The sequence below is a fragment of the Aquarana catesbeiana genome, linkage group LG04, assembly GCF_042186555.1.
Source record: "Aquarana catesbeiana isolate 2022-GZ linkage group LG04, ASM4218655v1, whole genome shotgun sequence".
NCBI classification, from domain to species: domain Eukaryota; kingdom Metazoa; phylum Chordata; class Amphibia; order Anura; family Ranidae; genus Aquarana; species Aquarana catesbeiana.
This window is the reverse complement of record NC_133327.1, coordinates 658129663-658152061: the sequence shown is the minus strand read 5'-3', so window position 1 is coordinate 658152061 and position 22399 is coordinate 658129663. Positions and strand designations below refer to the sequence as shown.

The 22399-nt window shown below is 43.6% G+C and overlaps 1 protein-coding gene across 2 annotated transcripts in view; it reads right to left on the bottom strand.

Moving 5' to 3' along the window:
* TTC7A (tetratricopeptide repeat domain 7A) overlaps positions 1-22399 on the bottom strand; it is a 577716-nt gene that overhangs the window by 516522 nt on the left and 38795 nt on the right. Inside the window, exons 2-3 of one of the 2 annotated variants that reach the window (XM_073628505.1) lie at positions 7852-8015; positions 3267-3435 (exon numbers count right to left, since the gene is read on the bottom strand). In XM_073628505.1, coding sequence (XP_073484606.1) covers positions 3267-3435; positions 7852-8015 — 333 coding nt within the window. Of the gene's footprint in view, positions 1-3266; positions 3436-7851; positions 8016-22399 lie in introns of those variants that run through there. The other variant, XM_073628506.1, reaches the window with a different exon arrangement.

Sequence of the window (22399 nt, the reverse complement as noted above, 5' to 3'; positions counted from 1 at the left end):
CACATGATGAAGACAAAACTGAAGGGAAAATGCCCCAAGAACAAGCAGGAACTGAAGACAGTTGCAGTAGAGGTCTGGCAGAGCATCACCAGGGATGAAACCCAGCGTCTGGTGATGTCTATGTGTTCCAGACTTCAGGCTGTAATTGACTGCAAAGGATTTGCAACCAAGTATTAAAAGCGAACGTTTGATGGATGATTGTTAATCTGTCCCATTACTTTTGGTCCCTCAAAAAGTGGGAGGCACTTATACAAACTGTTGTCATTCCTACACCGTTCACCTAAATTGGATGTAAATACCCTCAAATTAAAGCTGAAAGTCTGCAGTTAAAGCACATCTTGCTTGTTTCATTTCAAATCCATTGTGGTGGTGTATAGAGCCAAAAAGATTAAAATTATGTCGATGTCCCAATATTTATGGACCTGACTGTATATATATATATATATATATATATATATATATATATATATATATATATATATATATATAAAATATGTATACATATACACTGTATATAAACAAACCATATTTAAATTTGAATGCAAAGCACCCTATATATGTTTAGATTCACCAGCAGCTGTACAAATATTTAGAAGAGAAGTCCTGGACGAGACATTTAAGCACGTCCCAGTGTCCATCCTGCTACTTTCTATGACTATATCTTTTTTCTTTGGTTTCCTGCAGATAAAATCTATGAGCACACAGCTTGATGTTGTGAGAGTTAAAATATCTATAGAAATTCTTGTACAATGCAAACAATTACAGCAGTGAGGTTCAGGGGTATAAATACAAAATTTTGTTTAAAAAGAAACTGTACATGTGATAAACAAGTAGTAAATTTTATGTATAACAGTTCATCGTCCATCCATGATCATCCATAGGCTGCAGTCGTTTTATGCCTTAAAGGGTAACAGAACACTAAGAAGCAAAGAGAACATAAAAAGCTATTTATAACAAAAACATTTTTATTTTTAATGGCATACCTTAAAAAAAATGTAATTATGGAACTATAAAAGCCCCAAGATGCTGTATTCGTTATGCATACCTGCCCTCATTAGTAGACTGGGGAAGGGAATGTAAAGGCAGAAGGTTTTTTCTTTCATTCTATGCATTAAGATAAAAATCCTTCTGTGTGCAGCAGCCTCCCTAACACTTACTTGAGGTCCCTCCCTGTCCAGCGATGTCCACGAGTGTCTCAGCCTTCCGAGACTCTCCCTTGTGATTGGCTGAGACACATCAGCGGCGCCATTGGCTCCCGCTGCTGTCAATCAAAGTCAGCTAGACAGTCGGGGGGGAGAGGGGGGCGGGGCCGGGTCAGGGCTCGGTGTCTGAATGGACACAGGGAGCTGTGACTCAACTCAGGTGCCCCCATAGCAAGCTGCTTGCTGTGGGGGCACTGAACAGGAGGGAGGGGCCAGGATCACAGAAGAGGGACCCGAGAAGAGGAGGATCGGGGCTGCTCTGTGCAAATCCACTGCAGGTAAATATAACATAAATGTTATTTTTATAGGAAAAAAAACAAGACTTTACAATCACTTTAAAGTGACACCATTGCTTTAAACCGGAGTTCCACCCAAAAGTGGAACTTCAGCTTTAAGGACTTCTTGCCCCCTTACATGCCACATTTGGGGGGGGGGGTGACTAGTTTTGAGTGGGACTTCCTGTCCCACTTCCTACTTCTGACTACGGGCCGCCTAGGCGACTCCTCCTCTCCCCCTAGACGGCCTCTCCCTCTCGGCAATCTTCTGGGACACGTGACAGGTCCCAGAAGATTGCCTGTCCACTCGAATTGCGCAGCGTGACTCGCGCATGCACAATGTGCGCCCGGCCGTAAAGCTGTCACAGCTGGGTGCCCACAGTTTCAATGGAGGCGCCGCGGAGAGGAGGAGGAGAGGAGCGAAGGCTCCCTGTGGCCGCACCGCTGGACCATGGGACAAGTACGTTTCTGTTTATTAAAAAATCAGGAGCTACACTTTTTGTAGCTGCTGACTTTTTATAAACAAAAAAAAGCCTGGAACTCCGCTTTAAGTCTGCACTTCATCAAAATTTTTGTCTTAAGCCGGCCCTAGGTGGGTCGAATTCCGAAATAATTTTCTTTAGGAAATCATAACTAAGAATCGGCAGAATGTTTTGAGCTGCAGCTTTATATTTGTTGTTTGTTGCAAAAAATCCTTTTTTCCAAGTAAACATTTAATATATTACCAAAGACTCCCAGAGCACTATGGGTTAGCTAAAGAGACAGCACAGCGGAAGCAGCCTGCAGTAGGCCTGTCTCACCCAGGCTTCAGCTTGGATGCTTGGATAAGAGCAGTGTGAACAGCAAACTTTGAGAAAGCATTTGCAGAGCTGTTGAACACAGATCCTAATGGGAGTGTTGAAGACCACTTTAAGCAAACTGCTAGCAGGCTTTCAATAAGCTTCACGAAGTGTTGAAGCCTGCTAGCAGCTTGTTTCAAGTGGTCACCAGCACTTCCATTAGGATCTGTGTTCAACATTTACAAACCGGAGTTGAATGGTACTTTAAAAACTTCAGGAAAGCTTGCTGAAAGCTCTGCCAATGCTTTGTCAAAGCTTGCTGTTCACACTGCTCCTATTCAAGCCGTGTGAAACTGGCTTTGAGGCTGAGATTTGCCTGACTGAAATCTTCAACTGTGACGAGATCTGTAATCCCTTGGTCTCATTCAGATTGAGCTACTGAGCTCTGTAAACAACAGCTTTTCTGCACGTGCAATTGATGTGAAAAGGAGCCAGGAACTCCCTCTACTGGGTGGAATAATATCAGTATTTCATATTTACGTAATGAAAAAATATATTTTTATTATATTTATTACTTATTGATTTTGTCCAGGCCATAATAACCAAAGGAAGGAAACATGTACAACATAACTATAAATTGCCTCTAAGGAAGTGTTATGATTCCCACTCTGGTATGTATATGTGAACACTATAGGGGTTGTTTTACTAAAGGCAAATAGATTGTGCACTTTGCAAAGTGCAGTTGCTCCAGAGCTTAGTAAATGAGCAGAAGCTCTGCTGACTTTCATCATCCAATCAGATGCTAGCAAAAAAGCTGTTTTTTTTATTTTCTTGCACGTGATTGGGTATTCTTTGCAAAGTGAAGCTATAACTTATTTACTAAGCTCTGGAGCAACTGCCCTTGCAGAGTGTAAATGCACCTTGCAAAGTACACAGTCTATTTGCCTTTAGTAAATCACCCCCATTATATCAACCAAAAATAAGAACAATAACTTTTAATTATCTTTTACCTTTTATAAGGAAAGCTTCTGTAAATAGGCGCAACTTATACAGAGGCTCATCGTCCAATGACATGTTTTCGAACCCAGCGCGGGCGTACATGCTTATAGCGTCCCGATATGATCCTTCAACATAATGCAGCTTTCCCAGAATCAGCAGAGCTTCTGTTAGCAAATGCGGCTGTGGAAAGAAACAATCATGTATAATAATAATTATGACGATTAAATGTCACATTTCAGGAAAAATAGGAGACTGGCACTGAAATGTCTACATAGTCTCGGCACAGCCGCCGAAGGTTTTAGGTCCTAAAGTGACACTAAACTCTAGTTTGGAAAAACAAATTCTATTGAAAGCGGAACTAAACCCATCCATTTAACAATTTTCCAAAACAGTTAGCCCTCATGCACACAGGCTGTTAAAAAAACGTTATGAAAACGCCAGTATCTTTGCAGTGATTTTTTTTAACTTTTTTCAGCTTTTTTCAGCGTTTTTGCAATAGCGTTTTTTAGCGTTTTTTAGCGTTTTTGAGCATTTTTCCGCGTTAGCGTTTTTGAGCTTTTTTTTTTTTTCAATTTTTTTTTTTTTTTTTTTTTTTTTCAATGGATCAAAAACGCTAAAAAACGTTGGTGAATGATGTTTTTGAGCGTTTTTGAGCGTTTTTCAGCGTTAGAGCGTTTTTACAGCTGAAAAACGTCTTTCAGAACCCACTGGTCCTGGGTTTTTTTTACAGCTTAAAAACGCCTATGCCACTTGCGGTTCAAAAACGCCTAGGTGGGCATGAAGCCATAGACTAACATAGACAGGCCTTTTTAAGCTGCAAAAAAAAGCTCAAAAAAGCAGCTGTAAAAACGTCCGTGTGCATGAGGACTTACATTCAAGGCATGCTGTGAATGAGAACTGGCACAGTTGCTTGTGCTCTCCACTGAATCGTCAAACTATAAAACAGCTGGTGCCACAACTGATCACATGTGCAGCACTATGGCAAATGCACAATGCAGATCAAACAGAGGCTAAGAGGGCAGCTTCATGGGATGTAAAGGATAAGAGGGTTTAGTTCCGCTTTAAGTATATATTCCTAACTAAAGCTGGCCATACATGGATAAAAACTCAACCAGTTGAGCAGGAACCAATTCAATTTTAAACCACGTAAGGCCGTTCCTGTTTATGAGAAGTTGATCTACTGATCGAGTTCTCAAGGATTGGCTTGTTGGAAAACTTTAATTCATTCAGCACTGGACTCCTCTGCTGTTTGGAATACACAGATCCAATAGGCTGCAGCACCGATCAGTGTATTCGGAAGAGGGGTCCAGCTGACTCCTCCGCTGTCAGAATGCAATAACACAGCAAGGAGGATTCCCCCATCCAGCTGGAATGTGCGGATGAGATAATCGGTTTAGTTTTTTCCCATTCATCCCAAAGGCTGAGCAAAAAAAACCTGAACAATGTATGGTCATCTTAACTATCTATTGTTCTCAGCCTTTTTCCAATCTCAGAAATTCTTTTTTTATCTGCTGTAGTATGACTTCCTTCCATGCAATGTTTCTTCTGCAATAAAATAAACCTACCCGCCTGCTTGCAGTCTTCTTTAAAATGTTCACAGAGCTGTGCATGCGCAGCTCAGTTTACATCTTGGCACAGTGCCTGTGTGTTCGGATGACTGAATTCCTGTGCATGGGCAGGAGCGGTGTTATTATGCACTGGCCAATCAAGTTGGCTTAAGACCAGCAACCAGAAGAAGATTGGGGGCGAGATGCAGACACCAGCGAGGGACCGCTGAATCACAGGGTAAACATTGCTGACTTTAGGTCCCCTAAATCAATGGGTTTAGTTCAGGGGTCTCAAACTGGGGGGCCCTCTAGCCCTCCAGCATTGCAAGGCTGACAGTTACGATCATGACTCCCACAGGCAGAGGCATGATGGGACTTGTAGTTTGGCAACAGCTGGAGGGCCGCCAGTTTGAGACTCCTGGTTTAGTTCTACTTTAAAGAGGAAGTGAACCCTGATGGGTTTTACTTCCTCTTTTGTTCCCTGCAAGTAAAAGCATAATGGTCTAGTATGTATCCCATACTAGCCCATTATGTGCCACTTACCTGCAAACAAAGGCGGCAATGTCCCCGCTGATGGCCGCATCCATCTTCACCGCTCTTCCTTCCGGGAGCCGCGGACTCCGGCTCTGTGACTGGCCCGAGTCACATGACGTCACTCCTGCGCATGCGTGTGGGAGGCGACGGTCACGGCATGGGCCCTGTAGAAACGGCACGACCGTGCCCTTTCTTCAGTGCGCATTCGCCGATGACGTCGCCGTAAGTGTATATGGTAAATATCTCCTAAACCATGCAGGTTTAGGAGATATTTCCAGTACCTACAGGTAAGGCTTATTATAGTCTTACCTGTAGGTAAAAGTGGTATGTAAGGGTTTACAACCATTTTAAGCATGCTATTGGCTTCACAGCTGGAAACCTCTTAGCAAACAGTGACTCCCTAGTGGGTGGAGCTTGATGGGGAAGGTGAGACACTAGTTCCCCATCAGGTCCACCCTCTACTTGTGATTGACAGTAGGCAGTGGGTGGATTCTATAGCCAATAGCAGGCTGTCTACTGGCTATGGATCCACCCACTGCCTGCTCTCAATCACAAGGGGAGCAGACCTGACGGCCCCTTTCACATGCCCATTTTTCAGGCAGACCCGATCTGAACCTCCATTCTTCTCTATGGACCGGTGAATGTAAATGGACATGTGTCAGTTTACACCCGCCTACATCCAATCCGATCCGCCAAAAAGAGACAGATGGGGATCCGTCCCCCTTCCGTCCTGCGGATCGGATCAGATGGCAGTCGGGTGTAAATGGACAGGCCATAGGGAAAAGCAGTCTGTGTCCACACCGCTCATGCAGACCTGTCACCTGTCTACTCAGGGGGGATCAGCGGAGAGATCGCAGCCGCAGTCCGCCCTGTGTGAAAAGCGGCCTAATACAAAAGGAAAGGGATGGCCGCACTGTAGGGATTCCAAATGATTGATTAATAATCCTTTAAGAGACTAACATCACAGCTACACAAATAGAGAACCTGGTTGACACGTTTCAAGCTTAATCATTATGAAACGCGTCAACACCGTTCCCTATTTGTGGAGCTGTGATGTTAGTCTTTTAAAGAATTTTTAATAAATCGTTTGGAATTCCTACATCCTTGAGTGTGGTCATCTGTTTCCTTTTGTGTAGCATTCCATGGTTTTGATTTACTAAAGGCAAGCACACTTTGCAAGAGCAGTTGCTCCAGAGCTCAGTAAATGAGCAGAAGCTCTGCTGACTTCATTCCATCATCCAATCATGTGCAAGCAAAAATGCTGTTTTTTTATTTTCCTTGCACTTGATTGGATACTCTTTGCAAAGTGAATCTTAACCTCATTTACTAAGCTTCGGAGCAACTGCACTTTGCAAAGTGCATAGTCTATTTGCCTTTAGTAAATCAACCCCCATGACTTTGAACTAGACCGGTACCTTGCTATGTGGAATCGAGATTATACAAAGTGGACTGACCTGAAGCGGTGGCTTTGTTTGTTTTCTATTTTATGGGGATCTAATGTCTGTGAATCCCTATGAGGATCCGCCCCCAAGCTTTAAAACTCCTCGGATGCTGCGTTGTCGGTGTGGCAGATGCAGTGACAGGAAAACGCTCAGCTGCACTGAGCACAATGGGGTTGATTTACTAAAGACTGTGCACTTTGCAAAGTGCAACTACACTCTGCAAGTGCAGTCTCTTCAGAGCTTAGTAAATGAGGTAAAGTTTCACTTTGCAAAGAGTACCCAATCACGTGCAAGGAAATAAAAAGCATTTTTTCTTGCACCTGATTGGATGATGGAAGTCAGCAGAGCTTCTGCTCATTTAATAAGCTCTGGAGCAACTGCACTTACAGAATCTACAGCCTTTTTGACATTTTGGACAAATTCATGCTCCCAACTTTGCAGGAACAGTTTGGGGATGGCCCCTTCCTGCACAAAGCAAGGTCCATAAAGAAATGGATGAGCGAGTTTTGGGTGGAGGAACTTGACTGGCCTGCACGGAGTCCTGACCTCAACCCGATAGAACACCTTTGGGATGAATTATAGCAGAGACTGCGAGGCAGGCCTTCTCATCCAACACCAGTGCCTGACCTCACAAATGCAATCCTTTTGCTTTTAGTAAATGTAAATTAAACAGTGTGGGGTTGATTTACAAAAGGCAAATAGACTGTGAACTTTACAAAGTGCAGTTGCTCCAGAGCTTAGTAAATGAAGCAAAGCTTCATTTTGCAAAGAGTACCCAATCATGTGCAAGGAAAATTAAAAAAAATGCATTTTTGCTTGCACCTGATTGGATGATGGAAGTCAGCAGAGCTCATTTAATAAGCTCTGGAGCAACTGCACTTTGCAAAGTGCACAGTCTATTTGCCTTTAGTAAATCAACCCCAATGTGTTTAGTATCACTTTAATTCCCCCCGATTCTCTCCAGAATTGGCTTCTAATAAAGATGAGTGCACACAATGCTACATATCAGGAATGGGAGAAGAACACGTCCGATAGTGATATCAAAGCAGACAAGGTTCCCATCTGTCACTTACTGGTAATTTGCCTCTGTTTAGAATACCGCTCAGATAGTTCTTGGCTTGATGCAGTTTTGGCTCGTTGCTTTCCATTAATGGAATGGAGTCTTTGAGTTTGGCAACGTTCTCCTTTAAACAGATCTCCAGCAGGGCCTCGGCCAGCAGCAGGTTTGTGAAGTCATCTGGAAGGCAGGGGTTAAGGCAGATGTCACTTAGCACTGAATTCCCATATAAAGGAGGATCTCATCCATTCTACTAAACGGCCAGACACATGTTCAACAGGCAGAGGCCCAAAAAAAAGCGCAGGAAGCCTTTTGTGTAAATGAGAATGTCGGAGAGGAGCTCGGGGCTGTTAATCTGTAAATAATCACTTCCGTTTATTGCCGTTTATTGCCGAGATCCCGGGGAAAATGTTCCTGGTGAACGTGTAGGCCTCTGTCACCTAAACTGCTCTGCTTACTCTGGCCATAAGTATGACTATGGGAAATTATTTGTATGGTTGTCACCTACACTATATTGTCAAAAGTATTGGGACGCCTGCCTTTACACACACATGAACTTTAATGACATCCCAGTCTTAGTCCGTAGGGTTCAATATTGAGTTGGCCCACACTTTTTTTTTTTTTGCAGCTATAACAGCTTCAACTCTTCTGGGAAGGCTGTCCACAAGGTTTAGGAGCGTATCTATGGGAATGTTTGACCATTCTTCCAGAAGTGTATTATTGGACAAGAAGGCCTGGCTTGCAGTCTCTGCTCTAATTCATGCCAAGGGTGTTCTATCGGGTTGAGGTCAGGACTCTGCACAGGCCAGTCAAGTTCCTCCATCCCAAACTCATCCAGGTCTTTATGGACCTTGCTTTGTGCACTGGTCCAAATCATTTAGTGGAGGGGGGATTATGATGTGGGGTTGTTTTTCAAGGGTTGGCTTGGCCCCTTAGTTCCAGTGAAGGGAACTCTTAAGTTGTCAGTATACCAAGACATTTTGGACAATTTCATGTCCCTAACTTTGTGGGAACAGTTTGGGGATGGCCCCTTCCTGCACGAACAAGGTACATAAAGACATGGATGAGCGATTTTGAGGAGGAGGAGGAACATGACTGGCCTGCACAAAGTCCTGACCTCAACCTGATAGAACACCTTTGGGATGAATTAGAGCGGAGACTGTGAGCCAGGCCTTCTTGTCCAACATCAGTGCCTGGCCTCACAAATGCGCTTCTGGAAGAATGGTCAAACATTCCCATAGACACACTCCTAAACCTTGTGGACAGCCTTCCCAGAAGAGTTGAAGCTGTTAAAGCTGCAAAGGGTGGGCCAACTCAATATTGATCCCTACGGACTAAGACTGGAAGTGGGATGCCATTAAAGCTCATGCGCGTGTAAAGATACATGACCCAATAATTTTGTTAATATAGTGTATATATATATATAAATATATATATATATACACACAGTGGGGACGGAAAGTACTCAGACCCCCTTAAATTTTTCACTCTTTGTTATATTGCAGCCATTTGCTAAAATAATTTAAGTTCATTTTTTTCCTCATTAATGTACACACAGCACCCCATATTGACAGAAAAACACAGAATTGTTGACATTTTTGCTGATTTATTAGAAAAGAAAAACTGAAATATCACATGGTCCTAAGTATTCAGACCCTTTGCTCACCTAGAAGCACCCTTTTGATCTAATACAGCCATGAGTCTTTTTGGGAAAGATGCAACAAGTTTTTCACACCTGGATTTGGGGATCCTCTGCCATTCCTCCTTGCAGATCCTCTCCAGTTCTGTCAGGTTGGATGGTAAACGTTGGTGGACAGTCATTTTTAGGTCTCTCCAGAGATGCTCAATTGGGTTTAAGTCAGGGCTCTGGCTGGGCCATTCAAGAACAGTCACGGAGTTGTTGTGAAGCCACTCCTTCGTTATTTTTGCTGTGTGCTAAGGTCATTGTCTTGTTGGAAGGTAAACCTTCGGCCCAGTCTGAGGTCCTGAGCACTCTAGAGAAGGTTTTCGTCCAGGATATCCCTGTACTTGGCCGCATTCATCTTTCCCTCGATTGCAACCAGTCGTCCTGTCCCTGCAGCTAAAAAACACCCCCACAGCATGATGCTGCCACCACCATGCTTCACTGTTGTGACTGTATTGGACAGGTGATGAGCAGTGCCTGGTTTTCTCCACACATACCGCTTAGAATTAAGGCTAAAAAGTTCTATCTTGGTCTCATCAGACCAGAGAATCTTATTTCTCACCATCTTAGAGTCCTTCAGGTGTTTTTTTTAGCAAACTCCATGTGGGCTTTCATGTGTCTTGCACTGAGGAGAGGCTTCGGTCGGGCTACTCTGCCATAAAGCCCCGACTGGTGGAGGGCTGCAGTGATGGTTGACTTTCTACAACTTTCTCCCATCTCCCGACTGCATCTTTGGAGCTCAGCCACAGTAATCTTTGGGTTCTTCTTTACCTCTCTCACCAAGGCTCTTCTCCCCCGATAGCTCAGTTTGGCCGGACGGCCAGCTCTAGGAAGGGTTCTGGTCGTCCCAAACGTCTTCCATTTAAGGATTATGGAGGCCACAGTGCTCTTAGGAACCTTAAGTGCAGCAGAAACTTTTTTGTAACCTTGGCCAGATCTGTGCCTTGCCACAATTCTGTCTCTGAGCTCCTTAGGCAGTTCCTTTAACCTCATGATTCTCATTTGCTCTGACATGCACTGTGAGCTGTAAGGTCTTATATAGACAGGTGTGTGGCTTTCCTAATCAAGTCCAATCAGTATAATCAAACACAGCTGGACTTAAATGAAGGTGTAGAACCATCTCAAGGATTATCAGAAGAAATGGACAGCACCTGAGTTAAATATATGAGTGTCACAGCAAAGGGTCTGAATACTTAGGATCATGTGATATTTCAGTTTTTCTTTTTTAATAAATCTGCAAAAATGTCAACAATTCTGTGTTTTTCTGTCAATATGGGGTGCTGTGTGTACATTAATGAGGAAAAAAATTAACTTAAATGATTTTAGCAAATGGCTGCAATATAACAAAGAGTGAAAAATTTAAGGGGGTCTGAGTTCTTTCCGTCCCCACTGTATATATATATATATATATATATATATATATATATGTATGTATGTATGTATGTTTGTATATATATATATATATATATATATATATATATATATATATATATATATATATATATATGTGTGAAGGTCCTCTTTAATATATATTAGTGCCAACCCAAAAGTGAGAATCCCCTCTGCAGGGTGAAGATCAGGACTATTGCCCTTTGTTCCAAAGCAGTGGTCTGTCTCCAGCAGTTCGGTCCGCCCCCTGCACTCTCCTGCTCTCAGCTGATTGGACAGAATCAGTTGCGATGAAATGTTGCTCTCCCCCAGCTTATCCTTCCTCCTCCACTGAAATAAACAGTAGGTTGACCTTACAAGTATATTGCACTCTGTGCATCATGATGACAGCCGTATCCTGTCTGCATGTCCGACCGCACCCTTCATGCTTTTGTCTATGGGCAGCCCAATGCTGAGGACACGAGCAACTGGAGGTGAACAGCAGCTGCATATTTAAAGTCTAGAGATGCAATCGACAAATAAGGAACAGTGCTTAGGTTTTTTTAAGGAAGTCGGAAACCATCGAGTCACAGAACAAAGAACTTGGCAACCTACCCAGAACTGAAGACGTCTGACACAGAAACTGGGAAAGGAGTGACCCAGCATCCCAAGTAGTTCAATGGAAAAAGCTAAAAGTGATATATGCAAAGTCAGCATTTTTTTTTTAAACTGAACTCCAGGATAACAGCTGAAAATTCATTTGAAATATATACTGTAAATTAAAGCCTAGGCCAGAAACCAGGAAGCATGTAAAAAAAAGTTTAAAACAAGCAAATATAATATACCCAGTGGCGTAACTATATGGGTCGCTGCAGTCGCACTTGTGACTGGGTCCTGCCGTTCTGCCGCTGTGGGGGAGTCCCAAGACCCGACATCTCCCCCTGCACCCCTGGCTGTCCGTTTAACATGCAGGGGGGGTGGTGGGAGGCGGCTATCGGCGGCTCTATAGTGCCCTCGACCCGCAGGATCTTCTTGGGGCTTGTAGTTCTCTCTCCAACTGTATCCACTGGAAAGGGGAGGGGCCTCTGACCCGGGAATGTATTGGCTTCACTCTTCAGTGAGTCACTCTGCTTCTACACTCTTGATGATACACGCCTGGATCAGAGGCCCCTCCCCTCTCCAGTGGATACATTCGGAGAGAACTACAAGCCCCAGGGAGATCCCGCCGCCCATGGACACCATAGAGCTGATGATCGCTGCCTCCCACCTCCCCACAGGTGGGGGGTTCAGAGATGTGCTGGTGGTCCAAGGTGCACAGCGGAGACCAGCCAGGTACAGGGGAACCTCTGGAAAGAGGGGGGGTGCCTGTCTGGGGGGACCCTGTTGTAAGGGGGGGCTCTCTGGGGACCCTGAAGTAAGGAAGGGCTTTTTGGGGACCCTGATGTAAGGGGGGGGGGGTCTTTGGGGACTCTGAAGTAAGGGGGGGCCCTCTGGGAAGCCTGATGTAAGGGGGCTCTCTGGGGACCCTAAAGTAAGGGGGGCTCTCTGGGGACCCTGATGTGAGGGGGGGCTCTCTGGGGACCCTGATGTAAGAAGGGGCCCTCTGGGGACCCAGATGTAAGGAGGGGTCTTCTGGAGACCCTGATGTAAGGGGGGCACTTTGGGGTCCCTGAAGTAAGGGGGGCACTTTGGGGTCCCTGAAGTAAGGGGGCACTCTGGGAACCCCGATGTAAGGGGGGCTCTCTGGGGACCTTGAAGTAAGGGGGGCTCTCTGGGGAGCCAGACTCGGGATCGCATAGCAGGATCTATGTAGAGGTTACTTACCTTGTCGCCTGGATCCTGCGATGTCTCCTCGCTGTGATCTGTGATCCGCCGTGTCTCGCTCGATTCACAGTGCCGAGCTCCGTTCCCTGCGAGCGCTGCGACGCACGGGGACGGAGTTCGGCGCCAAATTCAAAAAGTAAAACACACAGTACAGATACAGTACTGTATCAAATAATTACACATCCCCTTTGTCCCTAGTGGTTTGTCCAGTGTCCTGCATGCAGTTTTATATTATAAAAACTGTTCTTTCTGCCTGGAAACTGGAGACTGTCTATAGCAACCAAAACCGTCCCTTTACATCAAAAGTGGTTTTAGACCAGCTAGAGAACAGCGATAATAAATTGAAATCACTTGCAGAATTGAGCGATAGTGATTTGTGCGGAGATCCGTCATCAAGCACTGACAGTGACAATTCTGCAACTGAGCAAATTTCAGTGTTTTTGATTTGATTACATTATTGAATAATTTTTATTATTATTATATTATTATTTGGTATAATTATTTATAGTTATTTATTATATTATAATTTATGATTTCGTTTTTCAAACTTTATCATACCCGGGATATTTACTAGACTCTTGTTTGGACGGATTTAAGTGAGTTATTCCTAAGAATTACAGGCCTACAATATAAAACACCAAATTTCCATGCAAAATAATTGTACCGCTTTCAGCACCTAAAATCTGAAATAATCATACCGCCAGGGAGGTTAACAGAGCATGTACAGTAATATAATAGGATTAGACATTCCATTAACAGAGCATGTACAATAGTATAGTAGAAAAAGGCTTAATCATTCAGGAAAGTACCATATATACTCGAGTATAAGTTGTTCCGAGTATAAGTCGAGGCCCTAATTTACCACAAAAAAAAAAATGGGAAAAACTTATTGACCCGAGTATAAGATGAGGGTGAGAAATGCACAGCTACTTTAAGTGGAAAAGAGGGTCAACAATGCCCATTTGCAGCCTCACTGTGCCCATTTGCAGCCATAGGTCCCCTGAACTTCAAACTCGGTAGTTAAGGGTTCCTAGATGCCCCCTAGCTGCAGCCAAAATTTGGGGTCTCTGAACTCAAAGGGTCCCGAAATGACATTGCTGCAGATAGACACAGTTGACCGAATTTGGGGCCCCGTATCTCGGGGCCACTTAGTGCTAAGAACCCCAAATTTGGTGTGCAAACCCAGTGGAACTAGCATCAAGTGACCCCGAGATACAGGGCCCCAAAAATCAGTTCAGAAAATGTCAAGCACTTTTCTGCAGCAGAGAATGACATTTTCCGAACCGATTTTGGGGCCCCGTATCTCGGGGCCACTTAGTGCTAGGAACTTTAGCTTTGGATATGTTGTGGTACCAGGTCCACTGGGTTTGCATACCAAATTTGGGGTTTCTAGCACCAAGTGGCCCTGAGATATGGCGCCCCAAATTCGGTTCAGAAAATGTCAAGCACTTTTCTGCAGCAGAGAATGACATTTTCCGAACCGATTTTGGCGCCCCGTATCTCGGGGCCACTTAGTGCTAGGAACTTCAGCTTTGGATATGTTGTGGTCCACTGGGTTTGCATACCAAATTTGGGGTTTCTAGCACCAAGTGGCCCTGAGATATGGGGCCCCAAATTCGGTTCGGAAAATGAATTTTTTTGCTGCAGAAAAGTGCTTGACTCGAGTATAAGTCGAGGGGGGTACTTTCAGCACAAAAAAATGTGCTGAAAAATTCGACTTATACTCGAGTATATACGGTAACTCTTATAAAGGTAAATGAAAATAGATAACATAGTGGGGTTGTAGGAGAAGATTATGTAACATGAAGTGTCATACTCATAGCTTCAGCTATTTAACGAAAAATAATTGAGAAATTAAGTTGATTGAAATAATATAATCATGTCATCCATGAAGAGAATAGAAGTGAATGAACCTATAAAGAAATATAACGTTAATGTGCTGTAAAATAGCTGGGGGAATAAATTAGGCTAAACCAGGGCCAAGTTCCCTCTTTTGGCTTGGCTTTATCTGGTGCGAAGGTCAAAAATCCCAACCATTCAAAGCATCTTCTATTACAGTTAGTATATCAGATAATTATCAGGTATAAACCAAGTGGAGGGGATAGGGCACAGAAGGGAGAGAGAAGGAAATGTCCAGGGGGACCAATGGTTTAGAGAATCAGGTGAAGGTAATAATAGTAGCGGGGAGGATATTATAAACTCCCAGGGAAAAATCTGTGAACAGTCCAAACCAGGGGGGTAAATAATGTTTAATCCAAGGTCTCCATAAGGAATCAAAATTAGAAGCAAGATAGCTTCAGTTTTTGCATTTGCGTTTTTTTAGATTGTGTAACTCTTTGTTTGACTGATTCTGTGCAGAGTGAGTTTGATTTCCACGCTTTTGCTACAGTTTGTTTAGCTGACGTGGTTACAAAAAGAAGTCATTTAAATTGGCGGTGCGATATGATTTGTGGTTTTCTGTTCAGAAGTGCTACTGAGGGATCGGGTGTTAGGGTTATGTTGAACATAGTAGAAAGAATTTTGAAGATTTCTGACCAAAAAGAGCTTACTATGGGACATTCCCACCAGATATGTACATGTGAACCCAGGGTAGTACAGCCTCGAAAACAGTGAGAGGGATATATATTGGGGGGAAAATTTGGATTTTCTGGATAGGACCAGATACCATCTAGTTAGTACCTTATAATTTGTTTTGAGAGCCACTATATTTGGTGTGGCTGATTTAGTTGTTTGCCCAATTTGAGTCAAGTCTAGTACGTTTGGTTGAAGATGAAGATCCGTTTCCCATTTGGTTGTGTATGTTGGAGGAGAAGAGGTTACATGAGAGAGCAATTGTTTATATATGGCAGAAATAGGTCCACATCTATGGGGGTCAGATTTGCAAGCATTTTCGAAGACCGTGAAGTCAGGGGTTTGTATGTCAGTGGGTTTGTTGCGTTCCAAAAAAAATTTAATTTGGAGATATCGAAAGGTTTCTGTGGATGGAAGGGAATATGTTTTGCATAAGTCTGAAAAAAGGTATATTTTGAGATTTAAAAAATTTATGAACTCTAATCAAACCTACATTTGACCACGCTGAAAAAAAACTTGGGAAGGACCAGGCTGTGTAGAAGGAAGGAGAGGAGGGGCTTATGTTTGGATATTTATTTTATGTACTTATATAGCACCTTGAATTTACGCAGCGCTTTACATATACATTGTACATTCACATCAGTCCCTACCCGCAAGGAGCTTACAATCTAAGGTCCCTAACTCACATTCATACATACTAGGGACAATTTAGACAGGATCCAATTAACCTACCAGCATGTCTTTGAAGTGTGGGAGGGAACCAGAGTACCTGGAGGAAACCCACGCAGGCACAGGGAGAACATGCAAACTCCAGGCAGGTAGTGTCGTGGTTGGGATTCGAACCAGTGACCCTTCTTATTGCTAGGTGAAAGTACTATCCACTACACTACTGTGCCTCCCTATCTGCTTTTCAGTCTGTCCCAAATGGAAAGGCTGTGTTTGGTAATAGGATTTGTGATTTTCTTCCGCTGTGTAGGAGTTAACCATAGTAAATTTGCAATAGAAAGAGGGTCACAGTCAATTGACTCCAATGATACCCATAATGGAGTTTCCTTCGTGGCGTGATATTTGGGTAATTGTGCTAGTTGTGATGCGTAATAATATTTAGTGAATATTTAGTGAAATCTGGCACACTATTATTATTATTATTATATGCGACTTATATGTGCTCAGTCTGAAGCTGTGGAGCTTGGTGTAAGTGGAGCTGGAATAAGTGGGAGTTAAAAACCAGAGTTAGAGTATACAAGTCTTGCTGTCTGTTTGCTGTTTGCTGTCTGTTTGTTTGCTGTTTGCTGTCTGTTTGCTGGGTTGCATTTTTGGGGCTTTTCCTTTTAGTTTTTAATTTGCCTTTTGCTGTCACTTTTTAAATAGCTTTTTTTTTTTTTTTTTTTTCTCTCTGGTTTCATCAGTCTATCAATTAAGGGGTGTGGTTAATTGCTCACAGGTGCCTATTTAACTGGTTGTAGGACTCAGTCTGAGCATGCTCAGTCTGAAGCTGTGGAGCTTGGTGTAAGTGGGAGTTAAAAACCAGAGTTTAAAACAGGAGGTTATAACAGGGGTCATAGTACCTGTGTAGTGTGAGTATCTGAGTGTTGTCTGAGTAGTGTGTGTGGATCGTTAGTACTTGTGTATTGTGTACTGTGTACTTGTGTATTGCGAGTGCACGTAGGTCTGTGAGTACCTGTGTATTGTCGTGTACCTGTGTATTGTCTTGAGTATTAGTGCCAGGAAGCTAGCTGTTAGGTAATTTGGACAGGGTAAAATCCCCAAATCCTCACTAAATTTAATAGGTACGATGCCCGGCGGGTGTGGAGAGGCGACTCTTTGTACATCTTGCCGCATGTATGCGTTCCTAGATCATCCGATCAAGGGCGAATACTGCTGTGCAAAATGTAAGCACATTGTTTCCCTGGAAGCCCAGGTTCTGAATCTGGGGAAGCAACTGTCAGCACTGAGAAGTCCCTCCATACTAAAGGTGAGCCAGGAACGTACACGGCAGGTGCCGGCAGGGGCCAGCACAGAGGCGGATGGAGACAAAGAGGTGCAGGCACTAGCAAAGAGTAGATGGGTGACAGTCAGGAGGGGTAGAGGGGGAAGTGCCAGATAGGCCGATCCAGGACTGGAGCATCCCAATAAGTACACTCCATTGAGTGACATTGGTGAAACCAGTCAGGGACCAGCACTGCTGGAGATGAGGGACTCTCCTAGCTGCCAGGGGAAGAACTCCTCCAGTGAGAGTGGGGGGGCAGCAAAGGGAAAGGAAAGACAGATTCTGGTGGTAGGGGACTCAATTCTTAGAAGGACAGAGAGGGCAATCTGTAACCAAGACCTGAAGCGCCGAACAGTATGTTGTTTACCGGGCGCTCGGGTTCGGCACATCACGGATCTTGTGGACAGATTACTGGGAGGGGCTGGGGAAGACCAGGCTGTCATGGTGCACATTGGCACCAATGACAAAGTCAGAGGCAGATGGAGTGTCCTAAAGAACGATTTTAGGGACTTAGGAGCTAAATTGAGGAAAAGGACCTCCAAGGTAGTGTTCTCAGGAATACTACCGGTACATCGAGCCACACCAGAAAGGCAGAGGGAGATTAGGGAAGTAAACAAGTGGCTGAAGTGCTGGTGTAGTAAGGAGGGGTTTGGGTTCCTGGAGGACTGGGCCGACTTCTCAGTCGGTAACCGGTACTATAGAAGGGACGGACTGCACCTAAATGAGGAGGGTGCAGATCTGCTGGGAATGAAGATGGCCAAAAAGTTAGAGAGGTTTTTAAACTAGGCGATGGGGGGGAGGGTCCAGAGACAGTGATAGCCAGCGCGGAAGATATTCCAGAGGGTAGTATTGGGGGCATTAGTGGTAGGTTAACCAAAGCACAAAAACACAAGGTGAGTATAGTAGCAAGTCTTAGTTGCAATCTTGAAACACCCAATACGAGGACAATATGCGACCGGTCTAAACTATGTGGCATGTTCACCAATGCCAGGAGCATGGCGGGCAAGATGGGTGAACTAGAGATACTGTTGTACAAGGAGGATTTGGATTTTGTGGGAATTTCAGAGACCTGGTTCTTCAACAGCTCTCATGATTGGCTGGCAAACATTCAAGGGTATACCCTATACCGCAAGGATAGAGAGGGTAAAAAAGGGGGAGGGGTATGCCTATATATCAAGAATAATGTACAAGTGAATGTGAGAGATGACATCACTGAGGGGGCTAGGGAGGAGGTGGAATCTTTATGGGTAGAGCTCCAAAGGGATGAAGCTAAGGGGAAAATAATACTGGGAGTATGCTATAGGCCCCCTAACCTGAGGGAGGAAGTGGAGACGGATCTCCTATCACAAATTGGATTAGCAGCAAGGATGGGAAGTGTTATCATAATGGGGGATTTTAATTATCCAGACATAGACTGGGCGGAGGGAACCGCGCATTCATTTAAGGCTCGCCAGTTCCTTAGTGTCTTGCAGGACAATTTTATGGGTCAGATGGTAGACGCACCAACTAGAAATAAAACATTACTAGATCTACTGATTACCAACAATACAGACCTGATAACAGATGTGGAAATACGGGGCAATTTAGGTAACAGCGATCACAGGTCAATTAGTTTCAGTATAAATCACACAAATAGGAAACATGAAGGGAACACAAAGACACTGAATTTCAAAAGAGCCAACTTCCCTAAACTACAAACCTTGCTAAAAGGCATAAATTGGGATAAAATATTAGGAACAAAGAATACGGAGGAGAGATGGGTTTGCTTTAAGAGCATATTAAATAAGGGCATTAGCCAATGTATCCCATTGGGTAATAAATTTAAAAGAGCGAACAAACATCCTGGATGGCTTAACTCCAATGTAAAAATGCATATAAAAGCAAAGGAGAAGGCCTTCAAAAAATACAAGGTTGAGGGATCATCCTCAGCATTCAGAATTTATAAAGAATGCAATAAGAAATGTAAGGGTGCAATTAGGATGGCTAAGATAGAACATGAAAGACACATAGCGGAGGAGAGCAAAAAAAAATCCCAAGAAATTCTTTAAGTATGTAAACAGTAAAAAAGGGAGGACAGACCATATTGGCCCCATAAAGAATGAGGAAGGACATCTGGTTACAAAGGATGGGAGATGGCAAAGGTATTGAATTTATTCTTCTCCTCAGTCTTCACGAGTGAATCGGGGGGCTTCAGTAACCAAAACTGCAGTGTTTATCCTCATGACACAACACAGGAAGCACCTACATGGTTAACAGAGGACGGAATTAAAATTAGACTTGAGAAACTTAACATTAATAAATCACCGGGACCAGATGGCTTGCATCCGAGGGTACTTAGGGAACTCAGTTAGGTGATTGCCAGACCGTTGTTCCTAATTTTTACAGACAGTCTATTGACTGGAATGGTACCAGCTGATTGGAGAAAAGCCAATGTAGCACCAATATTTAAAAAGGGCCCAAAAAACATCCCTGGGAATTACAGACCAGTTAGCCTAACATCAATAGTATGTAAACTCTTGGAGGGGATGATAAGGGACTATATACAAGATTTTAGTAATAAGAATGATATCATTAGCAGTAATCAGCATGGATTCATGAAGAATCGTTCTTGCCAAACCAATCTATTAACCTTCTATGAGGAGGTGAGTTGCCATCTAGATAAAGGAAGGCCCGTAGATGTGGTGTATCTGGATTTTGCAAAAGCATTTGACACAGTTCCCCATAAACGTTTACTGTACAAAATAAGGTGCGTTGGCATGGACCATAGGGTGAGTACATGGATTGAAAACTAGCTACAAGGGCGTGTTCAGAGGGTGGTGATAAATGGGGAGTACTCAGAATGGTCAGGGGTGGGTAGTGGGGTTCCCCAGGGTTCTGTGCTGGGACCAATCTTTAATTTGTTCATAAACGACCTGGAGGATGGGATAAACAGTTCAATCTCTGTATTTGCAGACGATACTAAGCTAAGCAGGGCAATAACTTCTCCGCAGGATGTGGAAATCTTGCAAAAAGACCTGAACAAATTAATGGGGTGGGCAACTACATGGCAAATGAGGTTTAATGTAGAAAAATGTAAAATAATGCATTTGGGTGGCAAAAATATGAATGCAATCTATACACTAGGGGGAGAACCTCTGGGGGAATCTAGGATGGAAAAGGACCTGGGGGTCTTAGTAGATGATAGGCTCAGCAATGGCATGCAAACAGAATATTGGCATGCATTAAAAGGGGGATCAACTGCAGAGATAAAACGATAATTCTCCCGCTCTACAAGACTCTGGTCCGGCCGCACCTGGAGTATGCTGTCCAGTTCTCGACACCAGTCCTCAGGAGGGACGTACTGGAAATGGAGCGAATACAAAGAAGGGCAACAAAGCTAATAAAGGGTCTGGAGGATCTTAGTTATGAGGAAAGGTTGCGAGCACTGAACTTATTCTCTCTGGAGAAGAGACGCTTGAGAGGGGATATGATTTCAATTTACAAATACTGTACTGGTGACCCCACAATAGGGATAAAACTTTTTCGCAGAAGAGAGTTTAATAAGACTCGTGGCCACTCATTACAATTAGAAGAAAAGAGGTTTAACCTTAAACTACGTAGAGGGTTCTTTACTGTAAGAGCGGCAAGGATGTGGAATTCCCTTCCACAGGCGGAGGTCTCAGCGGGGAGCATTGATAGCTTCAAGAAACTATTAGATAATCACCTGAATGACTGCAATATACAGGGATATGTAATGTAATACTGACACATAATCACACACTAAGGTTGGACTTGATGGACTTGTGTCTTTTTTCAACCTCACCTACTATGTAACTATATAGCGCCAACAGTTTACACAGCGCTTTACAATGTATAGGGGAGACAACACAATTACAGTACAGTTCAATACAAAAAGGTACAGGAAGGCCCTGCTCATAGAGCTTACATTCTAAAGGGAGGGGGTGGTGGTACAAAAGGTAATAGCTGCAGAGAATGATTTGATGGGGGTGGCCATTAATGCCCTGTACACACAATATGATTTTCCAACAACATATGTTCGATGGGAGCTTGTTGTCGGAAAATCCTATTGTGTGTACAGGGCATTAGACTGCCTCTAATATGGGGGGAATATAAAGTTAATTTGGGTAAATAGGGTTTGAGTGAGCCCCAAATGAATTGATTGGTTTTTCGTTATAAAATACGAAGCAAATGTGAAGAGATTGTTATAGGTAGTACTCTAAAGAGGTATAAAAGTTTAGGGAGGATAGACATTTTGATCACTGTTATGCCCCATACACACGGTCGAATTTTCCGATGGAAAATGTGTGATAGGACCTTGTTGTCGGAAATTCCGACCGTGTGTAGGCTCCATCACACATTTTCCATCGGATTTTCCGACGCACAAAGTTTGAGAGCAGGATATAACATTTTGCAACAACAAAATCCGTTGTTGGAATTTCCAATCGTGTGTACACAAATCTGACGCACAAAGTGCCACGCATGCTCAGAATAAATAAAGAGATGAAAGCTATTGGCTACTGCCCCGCTTATAGTCCCGACGTACGTGTTTTACGTCACCGCGTTCAGAACGATCGGATTTTCTGACAACTTTGTGTGACCGTGTGTATGCAAGACAAGTTTGAGCCAACATCCGTCGGAAAAAATCCTAGGATTTTGTTGTCGGAATGTCCGATCAATGTCCGACCGTGTGTACGGGGCATTATTCTACTCATCCATGCCAACGGTAGAGAAGACCAATTAGCTAGGAGTTTAGTAAGTTGTGTAAGAATAGGTGGGTAGTTGACTGTGTAGAGGTCAGATGGATTTGCTGTAAAATTAATGCCTAGATAAGAAATATGTGAAGTTGACAAATGGGAGAGAATCATGAAGTTTAGTTTGGAGAGTAGGTGATAAAGAAATGTTTAGGGCTGTGGATTTGTGGAAATTTATTGTTAGGCCTGATAACTGTCCGAATTTGAAAAGAATGTCCATGAGAGGTGGTGCTGATAACAGGGGCGAAGTAAGAAATATCAGGTCATCATCTGCAAACAGGCATAATTTGTGGTGATGGACCCCGAGTTCCAGTCCTTTGATGTTTGGGTTAGATCGAATGAGTTGTGCTAGGGGTTGGATGGCTAGGGCAAAGAG